Raw genomic sequence first — 25,280 nt, 5'->3', positions numbered from 1 at the left:
TACACCGGTTCCAACTCGCCCAACATGCCTACAAAGGATCTAATAAGTTACCTGTAAACTTGGTTCAAACATTTCAAACAACGTTTCTAATCCAACCTCAGGTACCCTAAAATTTAAATAATCGATACAATTTTAGAGGGAATAAACTGTTTCCAATACCGGAGAAAAACAACACAGAGCGCACTCTCATTCATGCGCACCAAAAGACTAGAGTCCACCTGAGTGACACTTAGAAAGAATTCGACTACTTTTTCATTAAAAAAACAACAACATCGAACAATTTCTAAAGACTGTTGACATCTAGTGGAAGCCATAGGAACTGCAACCTGGGTCCTAATAATTTGGCTTCGCCATAGAAAAGCATTGGATAATCCAATTACCTCAAAATACATTTTCCTGGATCGATTGTCCTCGGGGTTTCGCCTGCCAAATCAGTTCTGTTGTACTCACAGACATTATTTTAACCGTTTTAGAAACTTTAGAGTGTTTTTATCCAATATTCCCATGCATATGCATATCCTAGCTTCTGGGCCTGAGTAACAGGCAGTTTACTTTGGGCACCTCAGTCATCCAAACTTTCGAATACTGCCCCTTATCCCTAAGAAGATTTAAGAAAGGCTCATCCTTTGTTCAAAAATTGCCTTTTTGCCTTTATACAGATTTCGAATTTCCGAACTAATTGAACTTTTTTTTCAAAGTATCACCCTTTCTTAAACAAGCCATACAAACTGGTTGCAATTTCAGTTTTATTCTCCAGAAAAGATAGAACATATATTACAACAAATGTTATGGATAAATTCTAATTTACTGATTAATTAAAAAAAAAAACATTCTTTATGGAATTTAAAAAAAAAAAATATTATATTTGTTTATGATATTATGAATAGAAACGGAGGAGTTATGTCACATATGCAGTTATCGAAAATATCTGCTCAATCCAAATTTACAACCAACTGATTGCAGCACTACCACAAAAACTTGTTTGTCTGCCATATATTAAAGATACAAATTGGCTTAAAGGAACTGGCATGAATAAAAAAATATACCAGTTTAATTTGAGGAAACAAATGTTGACAGCTGCGCCATACAGGTTTCAAAATAAATGGGAAGAGATTTTCAGTGTAACAATTCTATGGAATATGGTTTATGAACTGGTACAAAAAACTACACTTGATTCAAGACTTAGAGTTTTCAATTTAGATTGTTATATAAAATTCTTGCCACCAACAGAATGCTATGTATATATGGGGCGGCAGGTAGCCTAGTTGTTAGAGCGTTGGACTTGCTGCAAGATCATATCCCCATATCCATTAACAAGGCAGTTAACCCACTGTTCTTAGGCCGTCATTGAAAATAATAATTTGTTCTTAACTGACTTTCCTAGGTTAAATAAAGATTAATAAATACAACTTTCTCAGCTGTGTAGATATTGCTGCGACGAGACAGAATCAATAGCTCATTTATTCAGGTATTACCCCTATGTAGCTTGTTTATGGTCACAGGTTCAGAAATGTTAATAAAATCACAACATGCTCTTAAAATGAATCTTACAAATAGCAGTGTTGGGCGGTTTGGAAAGCCATAGTCAATAAATAATATAACAATATTTCTGTAAAGGTTTTCATCTTTAGCTCACGTTTTGTGGAATCTATACGATTCGAAAGGTAAAAAAATGATGTAAAACATCACAGCACAATTGAAAAATATATGGCACATGGAAACCAAACGAGGGTGGTCTATGGTGATAGGTGGGATGGGTTGAGAGTGGCTGAGGGTTGGGTTAAATAGTTTATGTTTGGTAATGTATTATTGTTATGTGACTGCTTTATATATAAGTACATATATAAGTACCATGTATGTAAAAATGTTATGCTAAATGTGTATGTAAAATGTATGTAGCAAAAAAGCTGTAAAAAAAACTAAAAGATATTTGTCCTCCGAAGAGGGGGAGTGGTGGAGGGGTTAATAAAAAAATAAAAAATATGAATAAACATTCCTCTCCACCCTATGGGAAATTGTGTAGTTAGTTATAAAATTGCAAAATTTTCTCTCTGCCCCATGTTAAAATATGTACATTTGCAGCAAACCTGCATTATAACATTCAAATCTTTTGTGACCCTCACCCCCATCAAAGTTACCCTTCCCTGATCTATATCGACTGAACGGGTGCCGCTAGTGTATTATTGTTCGCTATTTCAAAACATTCGGTGATGATACATAAAAATAATTAAACTGTTGTTTTGTTCCAAAAGCCTGGGGAATTTTATTTTCTAAAAGCTACTAATATCAAGTATCAAAGACAGGTTTGTAAGAAAGATAACTTCCAGTTTAAGGTTTTTTGGCTTCTTCTGTGGGGTTTAAGAGGTGCTGCCACATACTGTTTGTAGTGATCACCACTTTTATTCAAGTGGATGAGGCGGTTTAGGGAGTGGCATTATTGCTATTGCCTCGAAATATAGTATATTAAAGCAATAGCAAAAATGTAGGCAATTTTTTTGGCATAATCAATATATCTTTAATTTACTTCAACTAAATTATTAGGTTTATCAAATTTTTTGTAATCCTTGATGCTTTTAAATGTATTATGTCCAGATGTGTGGTTGTAATTGTGTTTTTTAATTGACTAATACATTTAATTAATATCACAATAAATGTAAGGTATTTATAGAAACAACAAAAACAGCTTGCAGCTTCTGGCTGGCTGTGGTTAGCTGGAAAGTGGCAGGCTGAATTTGAGATTATTGAAATTCCTTGCTATTGTCTTTCAAATTTTCTCATGGCTAGATGGCTTGCCTAGGGCTTATGGCTGTCCTCTGAGTGCAGGCTAAACGGCATAGGTGCAAAAGCGGCCAGCCAAGGGCTTATAGCGGTCCTATGAGTAAGGGCTACTCGCCCAGAGATGCAAATCACACCTTGAACTGCAAACTCCGCCCGCCCCTGCTGGCGGAAAGAATGTATAGCCTTGGGCGTATGTAGAGAGGAAAATAGCAAGAGGGAGGAAAAAATTTTGCGTACTGGGATGCTGTAGTTGATCGAATGGTTCCCAAGTGATGTCAAAGTCCATTGTTTCAGAACGACAAACGTCCGTAATGTTCCAAGGTACTATGCAAACTGTTGGTTTAAAATTCATATTGTTTATTTTTTTGGGATCAAGTGTTAGCAAATAGAATGAAAAATAATATTATGGTGCCTGCAGAATGGTTTCCTTCTCCACCATCCCTTGTTTCATATACACCCTTTAAAGGTTCTAGGTAGAACCCTTTGCCTTATAAAGAAGCCTTGTCTTCCAAAAAGGGTTCTTCAGATGAAAACGGGTCTTGGTAGAAACCTATTCCACTGAAAATAACCCTTTTGGAACCCTTTTTAATAAGACTGTATGGGGGTTTTGCCACCAGGTGTCAGTCAAGGACCACTTGGGGGAACCTGTGGCATTGGTACCAGTGAAGTTGGTGAATTCCTTCATCAAAAACAAACTTGGTGTAGATGAAAAACTTCAGTGTCCTACACTGACAGTGGATAACAGTAAGAGGACCAAGGACGATGGGATTGCTCTTTTTATTTGCAACCTTCATTCTGAAGCCGAGAGTGCAAGTTTTATTGTAAGTACCAATGTGGATTGAGTCTCATTAAATGTTTGATTAAGTGAAGGCAGCTTGACATACACTACCGTTCAAAAGTTTGGGGTCACTTAGAAATGTCCTTGTTTTTGAAAGAAAAATAGATTTTGAACCTGTAATCAAACCCACAAATGCTGATGCTCCAGATACTCAACTAGTCTAAAGGCCAGTATTATTGCTTCTTTAATCAGAACAACAGTTTTCAGCTGTGCTAACATAATTGCAAAAGGATTTTCTAATGATCAATTAGTCTTTAAAATGATAAACTTGTATTAGCTTAGACAACGTGCCATTGGAACACAGGAGTGATGGTTGCTGATAATGGGCCTCTGTATGCCTATATAGATATTCCATAAAAAAACTGCAGTTTCCAGCTACAATAGTCATTTACAACATTAACAATGTCTACACTCTATTTCTGATCAATTTGATGTTATTTTAATGGACAAAAAAATGAGCTTAACTTTTTTTTTTTTAAAACAAGGACATTTCTAAGTGACCCCAAACTTTTGAACTGTAGTGTACATCTATTTTTTATATATATTTCTGGAGGTATGTATTTTGACACTGTTTAGACAGGGAGGTGGGAGAAACAGATTGAAAGGTTGGAGCGGGGATTGAATCCCAGTCTCCAGTGGGGAGAGGGAGTTTAAATGTGTCTAAGCCAGGCATGTTATCGTTAGACCACAGGCTCTGCACATGCCACGCATCTACTGCTTGCTCTCTTTTCTGTTGGTTTTGTGAGGCTTGGGATAGAATGTATGTAATGCTGTAATGTTGTTTCAGTTCAAGACTGCTGATGAGAGGTTACCCTTCGGTAGTCAAGCGGAATATACACTTGAAGCCAAGGCATACTCGTCCCCCAACGAACGCTACTTGTACATTGATTTGCCGTCCGATTACTCCGGCCTTCAAGTTGGACAACATGTCAGCATTCAAATCTACTTCCATGCTCGCAGCTACCTCCGAATTGAGACTTTCAGCTACCAGGTAAGTGATGTTAGTTTTCTAGTCATACTGTGCCTATAATAAGTATGCACCCCTCTTGGGCTTTTTCACATTTTGTTTTGTTACCAAGTGGAATTTAAAATGATTTATTTGGGATTTGTTGTCACTGATCTACACATAATACCCCATTAGGTCAAAGTAAAAAATAAAAAGATTTCTGTAAAAAAAAAGTAATATAACAAAACAAAAAAATAATTTAAAATGTTCTGTAATTCTAACAATTTACCTCTTCCTGACCTACCCATCTGACTTCTATGCCAGATCATCTCGAGGGGTAAGATAGTGAAGTTTGCTTCTGAAAAGCGTCTCCAAGGTACAGGTTCCCAAGCCATTAGTTTCACAGTGACCTCAGACATGGTGCCATCGATACGCCTGCTAGTCTACTACATACTGCATGGGGAGAAGACACCTGAGCTGGTTGCCGACTCAGTGTGGATAGATGTCAAGGACAAATGTGTCAATGCACTTAAGGTACTGTAGCTCCGCCTCCACCACAACCCATTCAAAACTCTTAATTCCTGATCGTGTTGTCACATTTAACTGTGAATAAGCTAAGAATGCACAGAATATTTGTCTTTTCACAATGAGCATACCCCATCTTTATTCACCAGAACATTTTCTGTTTGTTTATCTCTTAGACAGAGCTCTCATTTCGTAAGAAGGATTACAAGCCTAAGGATGAACTGATATTTGAAGTGAAAACTGGGCAGGATTCCCTGGTGGCCTTATCTGCTATTGACACTGCTGTCTACTCACTTAGAGCCCCACTCCAGGACCCAGTGACAAGAGTGAGACCATTCAAGACTCAGAAAACACACAACAGCCATGCTTAACTTGTTAGAAAAGAAAGCAATATTGTCCATTACATAAAAAAAAAATTACATCTGTGTTTGGCACTCGGAGTTAAAATATGCATTCAGCATTACACACAGTGTTCATTTTACAGGTTATTCCAGCAAACTCTTATTGAGCATGGTTAGTACTGAGAGGATGAATGGCATTTTCTCGGGTGAATGGAACCTTAGTAATGGGGATTTATTGATAAAATTAATATTCTGCCGACTACGCCAAATGTAATACTGAAGACTTGAACTGGGCACATTTCATAGAAAGCAAAAAGCCGGCATGTAGAAGGTGAGGTGACAATCATTGTTATTTCTTTCTTTAGGTGCTCCGACACATTGAGCAAAGTGACCAAGGGTGTGGAGGAGGAGGTGGCAAAGATAATGCTGATGTCTTCCGTCTCACCGGACTCACTTTTATAACCAATGCAAATGCTCAGGCTTCCCAATCTGAAGGTAATGTACAGTATCTGTCAAAGTCTGCATCCAAAATGGCACCCTATTCCCTTTGGTCTAAAGTAGTGCACTATAAAGGGAATAGGGTGCCATTTCAGACACAGATAAAGTCGCGGAGGACTGGAGAACATGTAAGCGTCATTGAGAATAAGCATCCTTACACACACTTTTATCCATGTATGTTCTCTCCATCAGATGACACATGCACTGCTTCTGTGAGACCAAAGCGTGCCCTCTCTTATGACCAACAGAAAGAGAAAGGCAAGTAAATAGTGAGCTAACTCCCCATCACAACAAATGTTATTTTTATTCTAAATGTTACGATGAAAAAGCTGTACTTTGTTTAGATAAATCAGGGCCCTAACTGTGTCTCTGTCCCACAGCCAAACAATATGGCAAGGACTTTTTCTGCTGCTGGCAGGGATTGCATCAAATCCCAACCCTGGATACCTGTGCTCACCGTGCCAATAGACTTAAGGTTAAACTACCCAGTGATGTGAAGAAGTGTCGTGCGGTGTTCACTGAGTGCTGTGATTACAGCCTACAGCTTCTCCAAACCAGTAGTGATCATGTCTTGGCACGTGTTGGTGAGTGCATATTTTGGATGGCAATCACAGCCCCTATGATTATGTTGACACAAAACTTCTTCTTGTTAATGTGATATTCCTTGAATCCCAGTAATCTATCCTTTCCCCCAAAGTGTGCACTTGTTTACTTCCTTTCATGGATTGGTATAAGAAATATGATGCAAATGCTTTTAAATATGTGTGAAGGTGGCACAAGTGCACACTTTATGAGAAATTATAGATTTTTGGCACACACTGGTTGACTCAATGTTGTTTCAATGTAATTTGTGAACTTATTGTGACGTGGAATCAACATAGAAAATACATTGGATTTGAAAAAAGTAATTAACCAGAACTGTTTTCATCTAATTTCAACCGGCGTTGTAAATATAGAAATTAGGTTCAAACTTAAACTTTAATACATTGACTTAACCTGACTAACAGGTTGTTACATCAACCTAATTTCAACATAATCATCAGAACTACACACAGTATCAGTCAAAAGTTTGGACACACCTACTCATTCAAGGGTTTTTCTTTATTTTTTACCTTTTTCTACATTGTATAATAATAGTGAAGACATCAAACCCATGAAATAAACATATGGAATCATGTAATAACCCAAAAAGTGTTAAACAAATCAAAATATATTTTATATTTTAGATTCTTCCAAGTATATTTTAGATTCTTTAAAAGTTCATTTGTGGAATTTCTTTCCTTCTTAATGCATTTGAGACAATCAGTTGTGTTGTGACAAGGTAGGGGTGGTATACAGCCCTATTTGGTAAAATACCAATTCCATATTATGGCAAGAACAACTCAAATAAGTAAAGAGAAACGCCAGTCCATCATCACTTTAAGACATGAAGGTCAGTCAATGCGGAAAATTTCAAGAACTTTGAACGTTTCTTCAAGTGCAATCGCAAAAACCATCAAGCGCTATGATGAAAATGGCTCACATGAGGACCGCCACAGGAAAGGAAGACCCACAGTTACCGCTGCTGCAGAGGATAAGTTCATTCAAGTTAAGTGCAGATTGCAGCCCAAATAAATGCTTCACCGAGTTCAAGTTACAGACAGATCACATCAACTGTTCAAAGGAGACTGTGTGAATCAGGCCTTCATGGTTGAATTGCTGCAAATAAACCACAACTAAAGGTCACCAAGAAACGGTCTTGGGCCAAGAAACACGAGCAATGAATATTAGACCGGTGGAAATCTGTCCTTTGTCCTGATGAGTCCAAATTTGAGATTTTGGTTCCAACCGCCGTGTCTTTGTGAGACGCAGAGTAGGTGAAAGGATTGATCTCTGCATGTGTGGTTCTCACCATGAAGCTTGGAGGAGGAGGTGTGATGGTGTGGGGGTGCTTTGCTGGTGACACTGTCAGTGATTTATTTAGAATTCAAGGCACACTTAACCAGCATGGCTACCATAGCATTCTACAGTGATATGCCATCCCATATGGGTTGCGCTTAGTGGACTATCATTTGTTTTTCAACAGGACAATGACCAAAAAACACACCTCCAGGCTGTGTGAGGGCTATTTGACCAAGGAGAGTGATGGAGTGATGCATCAGATGACCTGGCCTCCACAATCACCCGACCTCAACCCAAGTGAGATGGTTTGGGATGAGTTGGACCGCAGAGTGAAGGAAAAGCAGCCTACAAGTGCTCAGGATATGTGGGAACTGCTTCAAGACTGTTGGAAAAGCATTCTTCATGAAGCTGGTTGAGAGAATGCCAAGAGTGTGCAAAGCTGTCATCAAGGCAAAGGGTGGCTACTTTGAATAATCTTTAAATAAAATTTAGCAAAATTTTTTTTTTTTACATTGGATCAAAGTAGAGACTCTGAGCTAGAAAATGGTATAGCATACACTGCAGTTGAGGAACAATGAACAATTAATTATGCTTTGAAAGTTGATAAACTTTTAACCCCACTTTTGAGAAAATGGCCTGTGAATATTTTGATAGACCTACTGGAGAGCTCCTCCTTTTCTTCACCCATTCAGCATCGTTCACAACCAACGATTTCAAGAATAAAAGTGGTTAAAGTAGTAACAAAAAGTTGTATTAAAAATAAACTTTATCTAGTTCTTGGCGTATGTATTGTTCACCTAATACCATTTTTCACTATTGGTTAGAGCCTAAGTAAGCATTTCACTGTAAGGTCTACACCTGTAGTATTCGGCGCACGTGACAAATAAACTTTGATTTGATATATCCTAATCTGACTTTGGTGCATGTCTTGTTGTTCTTCACATTACCGTCTCTGGTAATCACACTATATCAAATAAAATCTATGTTTATTTGTCACATGCACAGGATACAGAAGGTGTAAACGGTACAGTTAAATGGTTACTTGCATAGTGGAGTCTTTTGTTTTGAAATTTAGCTAGCTAGCAAGCTAAACAGTTAACCATAATCCAGTGAAAAACAAACTCTGACTGGGAAAAATCGATTTGAACTGTCATCCAACTCAGAATTCCAACTCGGGAACTCGGGCTTCTTTCTAGAGCTCCTACACAGATCATTAGCTAGCAAGCCAGCCAGCTAACATTAGCTAGTTAGCTAACAGTACGCTTTAACTTGCAATGAAAACAACTTTCTGACAAAATTTGAAATGTATAATATCTGAAAATGTAGCTGGGCACTTACCCCTCCCTATACATGGATGAACGCTTCTCCCTCTGTCATGGATGCCAAGGTTTCACTTAGTTTGAAGATGTAATCTATAGACGGGTGTTTTATACAACAGCCTCCTTTCTGTGTTCTCTTTTTGGACTCTCTGTATTTGGCAATCATCTCTCTGCTTCCACTGAGCATTCCACTGATTTCAAAATTCAGTCAACTCTTCCGTGACAACAATACCGTTTCTTCCCCACCATTGTCATCAGAAGACTACAGTGTCTGGTTCAATTAAAATGTTTTTACCTAAATCAGGGATTTCCTCATTGTCTGATTCATTTTCAGTTAGAAAGAGTCGGCATGGCACGATCAACCTCCAGAAAGTAGTCCATCACAACATTTTCCCACTGAGCTTTGTCGATAGCGCTATTAACTTCAGGGCAGCAATGTTGAGAGCAGTAGCAAAACTTTTTCAGTTGTTCATGACATCTTAAAAAAAAAAGCTGAGGTAGACCGGATTATCCACACACACTTAGCAGTTCACGTTAGACAGAAGCATTCTCCAAACTCATCTCTCTGTATGTCCAGCCAATCCATTATCTCAGCCAATCATGGCTAGTGGGAAGGTTCCTGTATTTTTCCCTGGCTAAACCAATTATTTACAGATGCATACAAATTAAGGCATATGTAAATTCATATGTTCCAGAAGGCATTTCTGCCCAAAAATGTATTTCGATAAAAATAAACATTCAAATGCCTCTCCTTGTAACGATTCTCTTCTTGTGAAGTAGAGGCGGACCAAAGCGCAGCGTGCTGGTTGTTCATTGTAATTTATTGACGACACTATACATGAACAAACTAACGAAAAAACAAGAAACGTGAGAACTCAAAACAGCCCTGTCTGGTGCAAACACAAAAACAGGAACAATCACCCACAAACACACAGTGAAACCCAGGCTACCTAAGTATGATTCTCAATCAGAGACAACTAATGACACCTGCCTCTGATTGAGAACCATACTAGGCCGAAAACATAGAACTGCCCCAAAACATAGAAAAACAAACATAGACTGCCCACCCAACTCACGCCCTGACCATACTAAATAAATACAAAAACAAAGGAAATAGAGGTCAGAACGTGACAGTACCCCCCCCCAAAGGTGCGGACTCCGGCCGCAAAACCTTGACCTATAGGGGAGGGTCTGGGTGGGCGTCTGTCCGCGGTGGCGGCTCTGGCGCGGGACGCGGACCCCACTTCGCCATTGTCTCAGTCCGCCTTATTGTCCGCCTCCGTGGCTTACTCACCATGCCCACCCCTCTCAATGACCCCACTGGACAGAGGGGCTGCTTGGGACAGAGGGGCAGCTTCTCGGGACAGAGGGACAGCTGCTCGGGACAGAGGGACAGCTGCTCGGGACAGAGGGACAGCTGCTCGGGACAGAGGGACAGCTGCTCGGGACAGAGGGACAGCTGCTCCGGGCGGAGGGGCTCTAGCAGCCCCTGGCTGACTGGCGGCACTGGCGGCCCCTGGCTGACTGGCGGCCCCTGGCTGACTGGCGGCACTGGCGGCCCCTGGCTGACTGGCGGCGCTGGCGCTGGGCTGACTGGCGGCACTGGCGGCCCCTGGTTGACTGGCGGCACTGGCGGCCCCTGGCTGACTGGCGGCACTGGCGGCCCCTGGCTGACTGGCGGCACTGGCGGCCCCTGGCTGACGGGCGGCACTGGCGGCTCCTGGCTGACGGGCGGCACTGGCGGCTCCTGGCTGACGGGCGGCACTGGCGGCGCTGGGCAGACGGGCGGCGCTGGCGGCGCTGGGCAGACGGGCGGCGCTGGCGGCGCTGGGCAGACGGGCGGCGCTGGCGGCGCTGGGCAGACGGGCGGCGCTGGCGGCGCTGGGCAGACGGGCGGCGCTGGCGGCGCTGGGCAGACGGGCGGCGCTGGCGGCGTTGGGCAGACGGGAAGCTCCGATGGCGCCGGGCAGACGGGAAGCTCCGGCAGAGGCGCCGGACAGGCGGGAGGCTCCGGCAGAGGCGCCGGACAGGCGGGAGGCTCCGGCAGAGGCGCCGGACAGGCGGGAGGCTCCGGCAGAGGCGCCGGACAGGCGGGAGGCTCCGGCAGAGGCGCCGGACAGGCGGGAGGCTCCGGCAGAGGCGCCGGACAGGCGGGAGGCTCCGGCAGAGGCGCCGGACAGGCGGGAGGCTCCGGCAGAGGCGCCGGACAGGCGGGAGGCTCCGGCAGAGGCGCCGGACAGGCGGGAGGCTCCGGCAGAGGCGCCGGACAGGCGGGAGGCTCCGGCAGAGGCGCCGGACAGGCGGGAGGCTCCGGCAGCGGCGCCGGACAGACGGGAGGCTCCGGCAGCGGCGCCGGACAGACGGGAGACTCCGGCAGAGGCGCCGGACAGACGGGAGACTCCGGCAGAGGCGCCGGACAGACGGGAGACTCCGGCAGCGCTGGAGAGGAGGAAGGCTCTGGTAGCGCCGGAGAGGCGGGAGACTCCGGCAGCGCTGGAGAGGAGGAAGGCTCTGGACGGATGGGCCGGAGAGACAGCCTGGTACGGGGAGCTGCCACCGGAGGGCTGGGGTGTGGAGGTGGTGACGGATAGACCGGGCCGTGCAGGCGCACTGGAGCTCTTGAGCACCGAGCCTGCCCAACCTTACCCGGTTGAATGGTCCCGGTCGCCCTGCCAGTGCGGCGAGGTGGAATAGCCCGCACTGGGCTATGCAGGCGAACCGGGGACACCGTGCGCAAGGCTGGTGCCATGTAAGCCGGCCCAAGGAGACGCACTGGAGACCAGATGCATAGAGCCGGCTTCATGGCACTTGGCTCGATGCCCACTCTAGCCCGGCCGATACGCGGAGCTGGAATGTACCGCACCGGGCTGTGCACCCGCACTGGGGACACCGTGCGCTCCACAGCATAACACGGTGCCTGCCCGGTCTCTCTAGCCCCCCGGTAACCACAGGAAGTTGGCTCAGGTCTCCTACCTGGCGTAGCCATACTCCCTGTTAGCCCCCCCCCAAGAAATTTTTGGGGCTGACTCCCGGGCTTCCATCCACGACGCCGCGCTGCCTCCTCATACCAGCGCCTCTCCGCTTTCGCCGCCTCCCGTTCTTCCTTGGGGCGGCGATACTCTCCTGGCTGAGCCCAAGGTCCTTTACCGTCTAATTCGTCCTCCCATGTCCATACCTCCTCGCGCTGCTCCTGCTGCTGCTTTTTCCTTTGCCCATTACCACACCGCTTGGTCCTGTTGTGGTGGGTGATTCTGTAACGATTCTCTTCTTGTGAAGTAGAGGCGGACCAAAGCGCAGCGTGGTGGTTGTTCATTGTAATTTATTGACGACACTATACATGAACAAACTAACGAAAAAACAAGAAACGTGAGAACTCAAAACAGCCCTGTCTGGTGCAAACACAAAAACAGGAACAATCACCCACAAACACACAGTGAAACCCAGGCTACCTAAGTATGATTCTCAATCAGAGACAACTAATGACACCTGCCTCTGATTGAGAACCATACTAGGCCGAAAACATAGAACTGCCCCAAAACATAGAAAAACAAACATAGACTGCCCACCCAACTCACGCCCTGACCATACTAAATAAATACAAAAACAAAGGAAATAGAGGTCAGAACGTGACACTCCTGGAAAGTACTGATGTGCGACATACGCATAGTTTCTTGAAACGGGGCACACATTTGATTTTCCCTTGTTTCAATGTTGATAATAAAATTGTATTCTTTAATCAATGTCATTGTTTCAATGTCAAGCTATCAACCTTGAAATAAAATCTGAAGTCACAGTCCAACGATTTCTGCCTGGACATTGACTTCTACTGCTGTATGAGAGGTAATGCACATCAGTGAGAACAAGTCCATCATCCAAATGCCTACCTCTATGTACTCTGCTTAACTTTGGAAACAAACTGTGTACAATTAAGCTGAGCTATCATGTTAACACATTTTGACATTGATCAGCTTCCATACTAATTTGCGTAGACTACATAAATAACATTGAACAGTAACTCCTCAAACTTTTCTTGTACAAGCTGTATGTGAAAGTAAATTCGGAGTGATTCCATGTCACAATACATTGTCAAATTACGTTGCAACAACATTGAATCAACCAGTGTGTGCCCAGTGGGTAGTCCCTGTTGTGGTCCTGTGGATTTTTTTGTGGTCCTGTTCTGGTTCACAATGGTCCTGGATAGCAGGGAGCTCCATTGTATCATCAGCAAAAGTAATGATGGTGTTGGAGTCATGCAGTCGCAGGTGAACAGGGAGTACAGGAGTGGACTTAGCAGGCACCCCTGAGAGTCCCCGTGTTGAGGGTCAGCATAGTTGTGTTTTAACTGACAATCCCTGCCTTTTCTATGCAGAGATGGCTATTCTCTTTGACCTGATGCCCACTCAGATACGCAGCTACTTCCCAGAGAGCTGGCTATGGGAAGTACAACCAGTCAGGTGAGAAAAACAAAGGTTCTTGGCATAGCATAAAAAATATAAACAAACTATAAATGCAATATATCTTCTTACCTGGAAGAGATATTAAATATAGAACATTAAGGTTGACAATTAATGCAAAGTAAGTTACGTGAGACAATACTGAAAGACAGATTTAACAATTGTATTCTCTATGTTAATTGAATGTACCGTTATCTAACAGTATCTAAAAGGGGAGTGTGCTAGCCCAGTGGCCCTTGTGTCTTGGTTGACCTGAGGCCAAGTAAGTGTGTTACTGTTGTCATCAACTAGGTCAGGGCAGATTACCTTGAACAGAAATCTCCCAGACTCTCTGACCACTTGGGAGATAAAAGCTGTCGGCGTGTTCAAGAAGGAGGGTAAGTTGGTGAACAAACACTGACGCCTAGCACCACCTACAGGAGAAATTAGGTACATTTACCACAGTCATTCAACACACCAAGCAATCTTATTTTTTCATCCATATAATAGCAACTATCTTTGCTGGAGTCCTTAGCCACTATTCTACACAGTCAGTTGTACCCCTTTCACACATTGTGCCAACCCGAACCGTACCATGCAGGCTCTAGTATTTTCTCTACACATTGTCCTTTCCAGCACAGTTCCAGGAACTATGGTAGTTGTCATAGCCGAGGGAAGTAGGGTTGATGTGGGTCATTCAGCATTCCCTGATAAATCACAATATATATATATTTTTAATTGGTCACTAGGCCTTTATCATTCCTGTATGAGCTACATGGCTCCCCGCTGCCATTTTAGTTGTGTAGCCAGGCCAGCAAAGCTTGGCTCAAAACAGAAGAGTGAATCAACCCTTGGTCGCCCCGGTTTTGTTGTTAATGTTTTTCTTATTCTTCCCAGGGAGCTCAGGGATCTGTGTGGCGGACCCCATCAAGGTCTCAGTTACTCAGGCAGTGAGTGTAGATGTGCCCCTGCCCTATTCCATGGTGCGTGGAGAGCAGATCGAGCTGCGAGGCTCCGTCTATAACCAGGCAGAAGACAATATTAAGGTGAAGCCAGTAAATGAGGTTCTATTGAAATGCATTGAAAATAATAAAAAAACATTTACCTGGTATTATTCATGTCATTAGGATTGAAAACATTTATCATATAATGCATATTTTGGTGAATTTATGATGTGCTTGAAGTGGAATGAAATAAGGGCCAGTATTACTGTTTTTTGTGAAGACAATATTCTATAGGATGTGCCGGTACTCAAGCAGTCAAAAATCAAGTTACTGGTATTCAGTACCGGTGTATACCTGCCCATTTTAAGTACTGATTTACTTGCATCTTATTGCTTCCATTCTTCTTTCTGTCTGTATCATCCGTGGCTAGTATTGTGTAACTCTGACCGCTGGGGCAGGGGTGTGCCTGTTCCAAGGAAAACCAACGAAAGATGACGGCATAAAGACTACCAACTGTGACAAGACCTCTCTTTTGGAAAGCGGCTCAGTTGGTCTTGTCACCTTCACTCTCATGGCCTTGGAAGTGGGGAGTCACACTCTCACATTCACCTTACACACTGACAAGTCAAGGTTCAACGACCAAATTGTGAAGACGATCCGTGTAGTGGTAAGCTTATAGGCGACTAGTTCAACTGCTGCTACTTCTGCACTTAACTGTACTAGAATGAGCGTCATCCGCACCATTATACAGTTGCGAACCCTCTGGTATTATTGAGGATATGACAAAACAAAAGGGGGGGATGATGATGCAAAATGGAACTGACACAAAATGCATCATCATCACACTTTTAGATTTTTACTAAGTGCTCTATCTTGAAAACTGATGACATGCAAAAAAATGTTTTGGACTGCATCGAGAAAAAAAAACGATAATGTGTTTTCTCAGTAAAATATCTCTTTAATGCCTCCCGGGTGGCGCAGTGGTTACGCCTCCCGGATGGCACAGCGCCAGCTGTGCCATCAGAGTCCCTGGGTTCGCGCCCAGGCTCTGTCTTAACCGGCCGCGACCGGGAGGTCCGTGGGGCGACGCACAATTGGCCTAGCGTCGCCCGGGTTAGGGAGGGCTTGGTCGGTAGGGGTGTCCTTGTCTCATCGCGCACCAGCGACTCCTGTGGCGGGCTGGGCGCAGTGTGCGCTAACCAAGGTGGCCAGGTGCACAGTGTTTCCTCCGGCGCATTGGTGCGGCTGGCTTCCGGGTTGGATGCGCGCTGTGTTAAGAAGCAGTGCGGCTTGGTTGGGTTGTGTATCGGAGGACTTTCAACCTTCGTCTCTCCCGAGCCCGTACGGGAGTTGTAGCGATGAGACAAGATAGTAGCTACTACAACAATTGGATACCACGAAAAAGGGGTAAAATTAAAAAAAAAAAAATATATATATATATATATATCTCTTTAACATCTTTGCAACTGCCTAATGAATATTGTGAATATTGTGAATATTGTGATTACATACACGTATATTATGTACAGTATATGTATGATGTTTTAAAAGCTGTGTATTATCTGTCTTTTCATCAGCCTGAAGGCATCAGGACTGAGGACCTCAGCGGAGGAAAACTGGACCCACAGGGTCTTTATGGTATGGGCTCAATGCTATTTCACATTAGTGCTGGGACACAACATCGGCAGTCTGTGTATTGGACCTGAGTTGTGCATCGTTCTGGTGTGTGGTGAAGGAAAATAACCCTACCACAATATATCCTGCTTCACCAAAAATACTTTTCCTGTCAACAGAAGCCAACAAAGGCATATGTATAAGCTGTAGGAATTCTACTTACCAGACGTAAAGTGAAATGTATCCCTCGCTATCAAATCAACAACTGAATCTAACTTTTGTCCGAACCTCCATATGGTAGATTTTGTTGTAGGAAGTTTCATGTGAAGTGCATGGTGTAATGCCAGCCCACTGTTTAACTCAGCAGGAATATGATGTGGTTCGGACAAAAGTTGGACACAATTCACTTTAGTCTGTAAGTAGAATTCCTAGAGATTATACATATACCTTTGTAGATTTTTTTGGGTGGTTAAGCCGGCTATATTGTGGTTGGGTTATTTTCCATTGCCACCCACCAGAAAGATGCACAACTCAGGGAGTTTAACCAATACACAGACTCCCGATGTTGTGTCCTAAAGCTACTGCAGATATACAGTACATGAACTATAATATCTTTCTTAGTATACTCTCCAAACCTCTGTGTCATGGTTCTGCCTGCTTAATTTCTATCTCTATCACAGGTGGCTAGTGGCACCTTAATTGGGGAGGACAGGCTCATAGTATTGGCTGGAACGGAATAAATGTAATGGTATGGAACACTTCACACACATGGTTTCCATGTGTTTGATTCCATTCCATTTACTCCATTCCAGCCATTATTATGAGCCGTCCTCCCCTCACCAGCCTCCTGTGGATCATCACTCCTAAACAATACATATTCTGTAATGCTGGGCTGTCTTTTCTTGGAAAAACAAAACAAATTGATGAACAAAGCATTCCATTGGATGCACATGCTCCACACATAGACATTCGACTTGTTGGCCATTGTTGATATCATTTCTCCTAACTGCTGATGTATGTTCTGTGTTGTGTGTATCAGGCGCCGCCAGCAGGAAGGTAGAACTCAGTAATACCATTCCTTCACAACTGGTGCCTAAGACCTCTGTGGAACGTCTCCTTACTATTAATGGTATTTTATTCTATTCTATTGTAATGATATGGTATGCTATAGAGGTTGCACTGTGATATCTATTTGTTTCCTCAAATGTGGCAGAACTTCAACAGCAGAAATGATAGAAATGTGTATAATTTCTGAAACTCTACAATATCAAGTTATTGATCATGTCTTTAAGATCATATAAATAAGTTGTGCCGTATGATTTGTGAATTGCACCCAGTTGCTCTTTTTTTTAGCCTAAAATAATTGTAGAAATCGTAATCTCATAGCCTAACCTTACCTCATTATCGTAATCTTTGTTATTGTGTCTAATTGTTATCACTCCTTCCTTTTACTCCCTCTCCATCTTGCATTTAAATGAGCCTGTATCCTCCTCACCACATCTTTTAGGTGAGATTTTGGGAGAGGTGCTGGCTATCTTGAACAACCCTGATGGCCTGCGCCAGCTTGTCAACCTACCCAGTGGCTCCGCTGAGGGCGAGATCATGAGAGTCCTCCCCATCTACTTTGTCTACCACTACCTGGAGACCACGGGCCGTTGGGACATCATGGGCCTAGAGGAACACAACAGTCCCCTGGAGCTTAAGAGGAAGATCAGAGAGGGTGGGAGATTCACTCTTTTTTTTTTACACTTATTGTTTCTCTAAAATACAAATGTGAACACAACATTACATTATTATCCTGTTCTACAGGAACATGTTGTTTAGAATCCCTTGCTTTGTTTGCTAAGTCCTCCTTGCGAAAAAGTTTCCTAACTTCAACATTTGGTAAAACAAAGTTGAAATAAAATTGTAATCTTTTTGTTTCATGAGCTTTGAATTGGTGTTGCTCAATTGTGTTTTTTTGTTGTTCTGTGTCGTTAAGGCATCACAAGCATCCTATCTTTTAAGAGGCCTCGTGAATTTAGTTACAGCATGTGGAAAGACAAGGAGGCTAGTACATGGTGAGTCTGCTGCTTGGTATAGGGTTGAACAGACAGAGCCTGGTCCCATACTGTGTGCTGGACCAGGAAGTTTCCCTATCATTGTCATGCCACAGGCAGCCAGCCCAATTCGGATAGTTTTTTTCACTAATTGGTCTTTTGACCAGATCCGCTCTGAAAATGATCTAATGTGATTGGTCAAAGTCCAATTTAGTGGGAAACATTTAAGAATTGGGCTGCCTGTGTAAATGTAGTCAAATGTAGTAATCAAATGTAGTCATCTTTCTGTTGTCCTTCTTGCTGCCAGTCAGCATATATATATACAGTAAATACAGTATGGGTCAGCAACTAGGCTAGAAGAAACTCAGGGCGCTGTCTCATGCACCTCACCTTGTTGTGTTGTTGTGACCGACTCTCCTGTAGGTTAACAGCTCTTGTGGTGAAGACTTTGGGACAGGTGGACAAATACGTCAAAGTAGACAGTGACATGTTGTCTAACTCCATCTTCTGGCTGATCAACAAGGCTCAAAATGAGGATGGTTCCTTCCGTGAATTCTCCTTCTGTCCCAGAGTACAGGGTGCAAGTGTAGATTCCGTGGATCAATCAGTCTTCTTCACATCCTTCGTCATGATTGGGATCAAGACTGCCATGTCGGTGGAAAATTGTGGCTTGCTGGTGAGGCTATAGCAAATGTGGAAGTAGGCTATCAAATATAGGCTCTAATATTTCCAGTACCATGTGGTAACCTAGACTTGTGTGATTATCCTCAGGAGTTTAGTTTGGCTCTGAAACGTGCTGCTGGCTACATCTCTGATCATGCTCCCCGGGTGAAAAGCCTGTATGCGAAAGCTGTGGCTGCCTATGCTCTCACACTGGACGACAGGGACAGCATGCAATCCGTGATCCTGTATGATGGCCTTGAGAAGCAAGCCAGGGAAAAAGGTACGAAGTGGTGTGGAATCTGAGGCGAAAGTTACTGGATACAATTTAGAATTCAATGTAGCTCCAAATTATCAGTATAATCTTGTGATGTCTGTATTCTTGTGTCTTCTTGTGAAGGAAACCCAGTTGAATATCGTTACTGGCATGAGATAGATGCCCGTCTGAACCCGCTAAAGCCTGACAAGGCATCGGCCCAGACCGTGGAGACCACCTCCTACGTCCTACTCACAGGCTTGATCAAAGCCAAACACAACTACGCCCTGCCCATCATCAACTGGCTGACCCAGGACCAGCGCTATGGAGGGGGCTTTCACTCAACTCAGGTTCCATAGCAATACTAACACTAGTATCAGATAGTATTTACTTTCATATTCTTTGAGCATTGGATTGAGCCTGCCTGAACGAAATGCAAAATGGGCAGGTTACAGTACGCCAGACCGGCTCAAACAAGCGCAGTTAAAGTATTTGAAAGAAAACAAAATAGGCCTACTATTTGAACCCAGGTCTCAATATACATAACAAGTATTTTTTAATTTGTCATTTAGGACATTTTGTACATAGTCCCCCCCATTTTAGGGGACCAAAACTGTTGGGACTAATTAACTTATATGTTTATTAAAGTAGTCCAAAGTTTAGTATTTGTCCCATATTCCTAGCACGCAATGATTACATCAAGCTTGTGAGTCTTCAAACTTGTTAGATGCATTTGCTGTTAGTTTTGTTTGTGTTTCAGATTATTATGTTCCCAATAGAAATGAATGGTAAATAATGTATTGTGTCATTTTGGGAGTCACTTTTATTGTAAATAAGAATATAATATGTTTCTAACATGAATGTGGATGGTACCATGATTACAGATAATTCTGACTGAATCGTGAATAATGATGGAGAAAGTTAGAGGCAAATAAGTATCATACCCCCCCAAAAAATGCTAACCTCCCCTGTTTCTGTAATGGTGAGAGGTTAGCATGTCTTGGGTGTATACCATTTGTGCGTCTGTAACTTCTCACTCATCATTACAAGTTTGTAGAGTCAGAAGCTTGATGTAATCATTGCGTGCTAGGAATATGGGACCAAATACTAAACTTTTGACTACTTTAAAAAACATATAAGTTAATTAGTCCCTACTTTAGTCAAATCCAAAGTGCTGGAGTACAGAGCCAAAACAAAAAAAGGTGTCACTGTCCCAATACTTTCGGAGCTCACTGTATATAATATTTCATGGGTAATCAATGAATTATATGGAAAATAAGGCATGAAGTGGAAGGTGTGTGCCACTTATCTTCCACCGAGTTGCATTATTTTGCAGGGAACGCTTAGAGCCTCAAGTTAATTATCCTGCTTATACTAAGGCTATTATTTGCTGCTAGAAATGTTTTCATTTGCTGAAAGAAATGTGTTCAACATCCACTGAAGTAACTAGCAAGTTTACTTGACAGCAACAGTAGTTGCCTTGGTAACCAAGCAAGCTAGCTTAGCGAGCCAAACCATCAGTCTTCCTATTATGAAAATCGACATAGAACATGTAAGAATAAACTTCATAGCCATTGAATTATACTGTACATTATAGTAAAATAATGCACTCTCTAGCCAATCAAAAATGAGTATTCAACAATGTTGGCATTGTTGAATAGTCGTCCTGATTGGCTTAAAGGGCATTCTAGAGTGTCCATTATTTCCCTACAATGCACAGTATAATTCAATGGCTATGAAGTTCATTCTTACATGTTCTATGTATGAGCTGCTTTTGAAAGTCGAATTAAAAACTTTATTGGCATTACAGGGACGTAGTGCTGCCGTATCACGGGGTTGGTAAAAATATTTATAGAAAATATATTCTGATAAATTCTAAATAAAAATTTCATGAAAATGATAGAATGACAATCTAAATAAATATGCAGGCTATAGCAGCCTATAGGTAGGTCCAGTGCCTTCAGAAAGTATTCATACCCCTTGACTTATTTCACATTTTATTGTGTTACAGCCTGAATTCAAAATTCTAAATTCTCATCATCTACACAAAATCCCCCATAATGAAAAAGTGAAATCATATTTTTAGATTTTTTTTCAAATGTATTGAAAATGAAATACAAAAATATTGAATTTACATAACTATTCACACTCCTGAGTCAGTACATTTTAGAATCACCTTTGCAATTACAGCTGTGAGTCTTTCTGGGTAAGTCTCTTAAGAGCTTTGCACACATGAATTGTACAGTAGTTGCACCTTATTCTTTTCAAAATTCTTCAAGCTCTGTCCAATTTTCAAGTCTTGCCATAGATTTTCAAGCAGATTTTAAGTCAAAATTGTAACTCGGCCACGCAGGAACATTCACTGTCTTCTTGGTAAGGAACTCCAGTGTAGATTTGGCCTTGTGTTTTAGGGTTATTGTCCTGCTGAAACGTGAATTAATCTCTCATTGTCTGGTGGAAAGCAGACTGAACCAGGCTTTCCTCTGCGCATTGCTCCATTCTTTTGACTTTTTATCCTGAATAACTCTCCAGTCCTTAGCAATTACAAGCAGGGCCGGCCTGCTCATTAGTGATATCAAATCAAATCAAATTTGATTGGTCACATACACATACATTACCGTTCAAAAGTTTGGAGTCACTTAGAAATGTCCTTGTTTTTTAAAGAAAATATAACATCAACTTGATCAGAAATAGAGTGTAGACATTGTTAATGTTGTAAATGACTATTGTAGCTGGAAACGGCTGAATTTTTATGGAATATCTACATAGGCGTACAGAGGCCCATTATCAGCAACCATCACTCCTGTGTTCTAATGGCACTTTGTGTTAGCTAATCCAAGTTTATAATTTTAAAAGGCTAATTGATCGTTAGAAAATCCTTTTGCAATTATGTTAGCACAGCTGAAAACTGTTGTTCTGATTAAAGAAGCTGGCCGTCTTTAGACCAGTTGAGTATCTGGAGCATCAGCATTTGTGGGTTCGATTACAGGCTCAAAATGGCTAGAAACAAATAACTTTCTTCTAAAACTCATCAGTCTATTCTTTTTTTACCCCTTTTTTCTCCCCAATTGGTAGTAGTTACAGTCTTGTCTCATCGCTGCAACTCCCGTACGGACTCAGGAGAGGTGAAGGTTGAGAGCCATGCATCCTCTGAAACACAACCCAACCTAGCCACACTGCTTCTTGACACAATGCACATCCAACCCGGAAGCCAACCACACCAATGTGTTGTAGGGGACACCGTACACCTAGCGACCCGGCCCAGCACAGGAGTCACTAGTGAGTGGTGAGGCAAGGATATCGAACCTGGGCTTGAACCCAGAGTCTCTGGTGGCACAGCTAGCACTGTGATGCAGTGCCTTAGACCACTGCGACACCCGGGGGCCCCCGTAAGTCTATTCTTGTTCTGAGAAATGAAGGCTATATTCCATGCGAGAAATTGCCAAGAAACTGACGATCCCGTACAACGCTGTGTACTACTCCCTTCACAGAACAGTGCAAACTGGCTCTAACCAGAATAGAAAGAGGAGTGGGAGGCCCCGGTGCACAACTGAGCAAGAGGACAAGTACATTAGAGTGTCTAGTTTGTGAAGCAGACGCCTCACAAGTCCTCATCTGGCAGCTTCATTAAATAGTACCTGCAAAACACCAGTCTCAACTTCAATAGTGAAGAGGCGTTTCCGGGACGCTGGCTTTCTTGAATGAGTTGCAAAGAAAAAGCCATATCTCAGACTGGCAAATAAAAAGAAAAGGTTAAGATGGACAAAAGAACACAGACACTGGACAGAGGAACTTTACCTAGAAGGCCAGCATCCCAGAGTCGCCTCTTTACTGTTGACGTTGAGAAGGTGTTTAAGCTTTTCACCTTCTCCACCTTCTCCACGTTGATGTGGATGGGGCCGTGCTCCCTGCTGTCTCCTGAAGTCCACGATCAACTCCTTTGTTTTGTTGACATTGAAGGACAGGTTATTTTCCTGGCATCACTTCGTCAGGGCCCTCACCTCCAGGCCTACCACTGTTGTGTCGTCTGCAAACTTGATGATTGAGTTGGAGGCGTGTGTGGCCTCGAGTACAGGAGGGGGCTGAGCATGAACCTAGAGTACAGGAGGGGGCTTAGCATGCACCCTTGTGGGGCCCCTGTGTTGAGGATCATCGTAGTGTAGGTGTTGTTTTCTGCCTTCACCACCTGGGGGCGGCACATCAGGAAGTCCAGGACCAAGTTGCACAGGGCGGGGTTCAGACCCATGGCCCCGAGTTTAATAATGAGCTTGCAGGGTACTATGGTGTTAATGGCTGAGCTTCTCCTGTGGATTAGGCGGCCGTCTATGGTGGCAGATTGACGAGAAGACGTATCACTCCGGCGCTCCACCAACATTCCGTCAAAGAAATGATCTAACATAAATCATGTAGCAGATGGTAGAAAGAGTATGCAGCCTTTTCTGTAGCCTACAGGCTGGAAATAAAATGTATGAACATGCAATGAAATGGAAACGTTTTTTTCGATCAAATAGCCTAATCTGGCCCAATCAAAAAAAATGCACTGACATGTTAACAAACAACATATTCTAAAAACAGGACAGGTCAAAGTAAAATGAACAACATTGAATGTGATCACACAGTCGTCCAGAACAGCTGGTGGTCTTATTCATGCTTCAGTGTTGCTTGCCTCGAAAACAAACATAAAAGGCATTAAGCTCGTCTGGTAGGCTCACATCACTGGGCAGCTTGCGGCTGGGTTTACCTTTGTTGTCCGTAATATTTTTCAAGCCCTGCCACATCCGATGAGCGTCAGAGTAGGATTAGTAGGATTCAATCATAGTCCTGTATTGACGTGTTGACTGTTTGATGGTTCGTCTGAGGTCATAGTGGGATTTCTTATAAACGTCCGGATTAGTGTCCCACTCCTGGAAAGTGCCAGCTCTAGCCTTTAGATCGGTGCGGATGTTGCCTGTAATCCATGGCTTCTGGTTGGGATATGTACGTACAGTCACTGTGGGAACGACGTTGTCGATGCACTGTTTTCCAGTGATTGCACGTTGGCCAATAGATCCGATGGTAGTGCAATAATAAAAAAAAACATAATTTCACTTTGACATATTGGGGTATTTTGTGTAGGCCAGGTACAATACAATCTAAATGTTCTCCATTGTAAATTCAGGCTGTAACACAACAACATTTGGAATTAGTCAAGGTGTGTGAATACTTTCTTAAGGCACTGTAAATTGTTTTTTCCCCTGTCTTCTCTCTCTGGCAGCGGTGCAAATGTTGAATTACTGTAGGTGAGTGTGCAGAGGCCCGTCGATTGGGGGCTTGACCACTTTGAGCGGGTCAAATCCGACTTAACAAGAACAGCCACCTTGTAATGTTGACGCAGGGAGTCAGGAAGCAGGTGCAGTTAAACTCTATCAGGGGTTGCTAAAACAGCTGTACTCAAAACAGTTTGTTATGGACTTGGGGCTCACTTGAACTCGCCCTACTGTCCGAGTGCTTAGCTGACAGAAACGCACCACCTCTATTGAGTATACTGACAAACTGATCCACCGCATGAACCTTATCATCACACCAACGAGACCTAGGATCCAAATTTACTGCGTGTTTGCCTTGATGTTCATAAATCTCCACGGACCCCCTCTTGCACAGTGGAACCACTCTTGCGCAGTGGAACCCAGAACGATATGTGACCACTTCATTATGGTTCTGTCCTTTCAGCACCATGATTCAAAGGGCGCTCAAGTCGCTTAAAATAACCCTCATCAAGATCTGTTGTCTAAGCATAGTAGTCCCACTTATTATGATTATTATTTCAAATAGAAGAGTATCGCTTCTTACAATGATGCTCGTTTAGTAGGCTTGAAGTTAGATCAAAGCTAAATCAATGTCTCGTATGATCACGTAACCTAATGAATAATTAGTATTTTACATAGCCTAACAAAACGGAATATAATAGCATATACTGTAGCATAGTAGGCCTATAATATGTTACACCAATGTGGCCAAAACTCAACATGGCGCGCCACTAGGCAGGATTTAAGCTTTAATTTAAACAAAATAGGCCTACAAGAAAGGCTAATAGTTTGTTAACTCCACATGCTTTAATTTGTTCACAAAACAGTAATTCAAGAAGATCTAAATGCATATTCCCATGAAGCTGATTGAGATCATTTGATTGGCAGGCATGTAGTTTGGAGATTTCACCGGTAAAACGTGA

The 25,280-nt window shown here is 42.9% G+C and overlaps 1 protein-coding gene across 1 annotated transcript in view; it reads left to right on the top strand.

Annotated features, from left to right (window-relative positions):
* Positions 1-25,280, top strand: part of c5 (complement component 5) — a 73,816-nt gene that overhangs the window by 24,825 nt on the left and 23,711 nt on the right. Inside the window, exons 11-28 of the mRNA XM_021606684.2 lie at positions 3,396-3,599; positions 4,404-4,607; positions 4,887-5,096; positions 5,264-5,413; positions 5,794-5,923; positions 6,119-6,184; positions 6,307-6,510; positions 13,496-13,580; positions 13,872-13,957; positions 14,457-14,605; positions 14,934-15,170; positions 16,081-16,141; positions 17,157-17,246; positions 17,625-17,837; positions 18,099-18,177; positions 18,580-18,832; positions 18,928-19,099; positions 19,217-19,422. Of these exons, the coding sequence (XP_021462359.2) occupies positions 3,396-3,599; positions 4,404-4,607; positions 4,887-5,096; positions 5,264-5,413; positions 5,794-5,923; positions 6,119-6,184; positions 6,307-6,510; positions 13,496-13,580; positions 13,872-13,957; positions 14,457-14,605; positions 14,934-15,170; positions 16,081-16,141; positions 17,157-17,246; positions 17,625-17,837; positions 18,099-18,177; positions 18,580-18,832; positions 18,928-19,099; positions 19,217-19,422 (2,799 nt within the window). The remainder of the gene's footprint in view (positions 1-3,395; positions 3,600-4,403; positions 4,608-4,886; positions 5,097-5,263; positions 5,414-5,793; positions 5,924-6,118; positions 6,185-6,306; positions 6,511-13,495; positions 13,581-13,871; positions 13,958-14,456; positions 14,606-14,933; positions 15,171-16,080; positions 16,142-17,156; positions 17,247-17,624; positions 17,838-18,098; positions 18,178-18,579; positions 18,833-18,927; positions 19,100-19,216; positions 19,423-25,280) is intronic.

This window comes from Oncorhynchus mykiss, chromosome 6, assembly GCF_013265735.2.
Source record: "Oncorhynchus mykiss isolate Arlee chromosome 6, USDA_OmykA_1.1, whole genome shotgun sequence".
In the NCBI taxonomy this organism is placed as follows: domain Eukaryota; kingdom Metazoa; phylum Chordata; class Actinopteri; order Salmoniformes; family Salmonidae; genus Oncorhynchus; species Oncorhynchus mykiss.
Note: the sequence above shows the minus strand (reverse complement) of the source record. Positions and strands in the feature narration are given on the sequence as shown.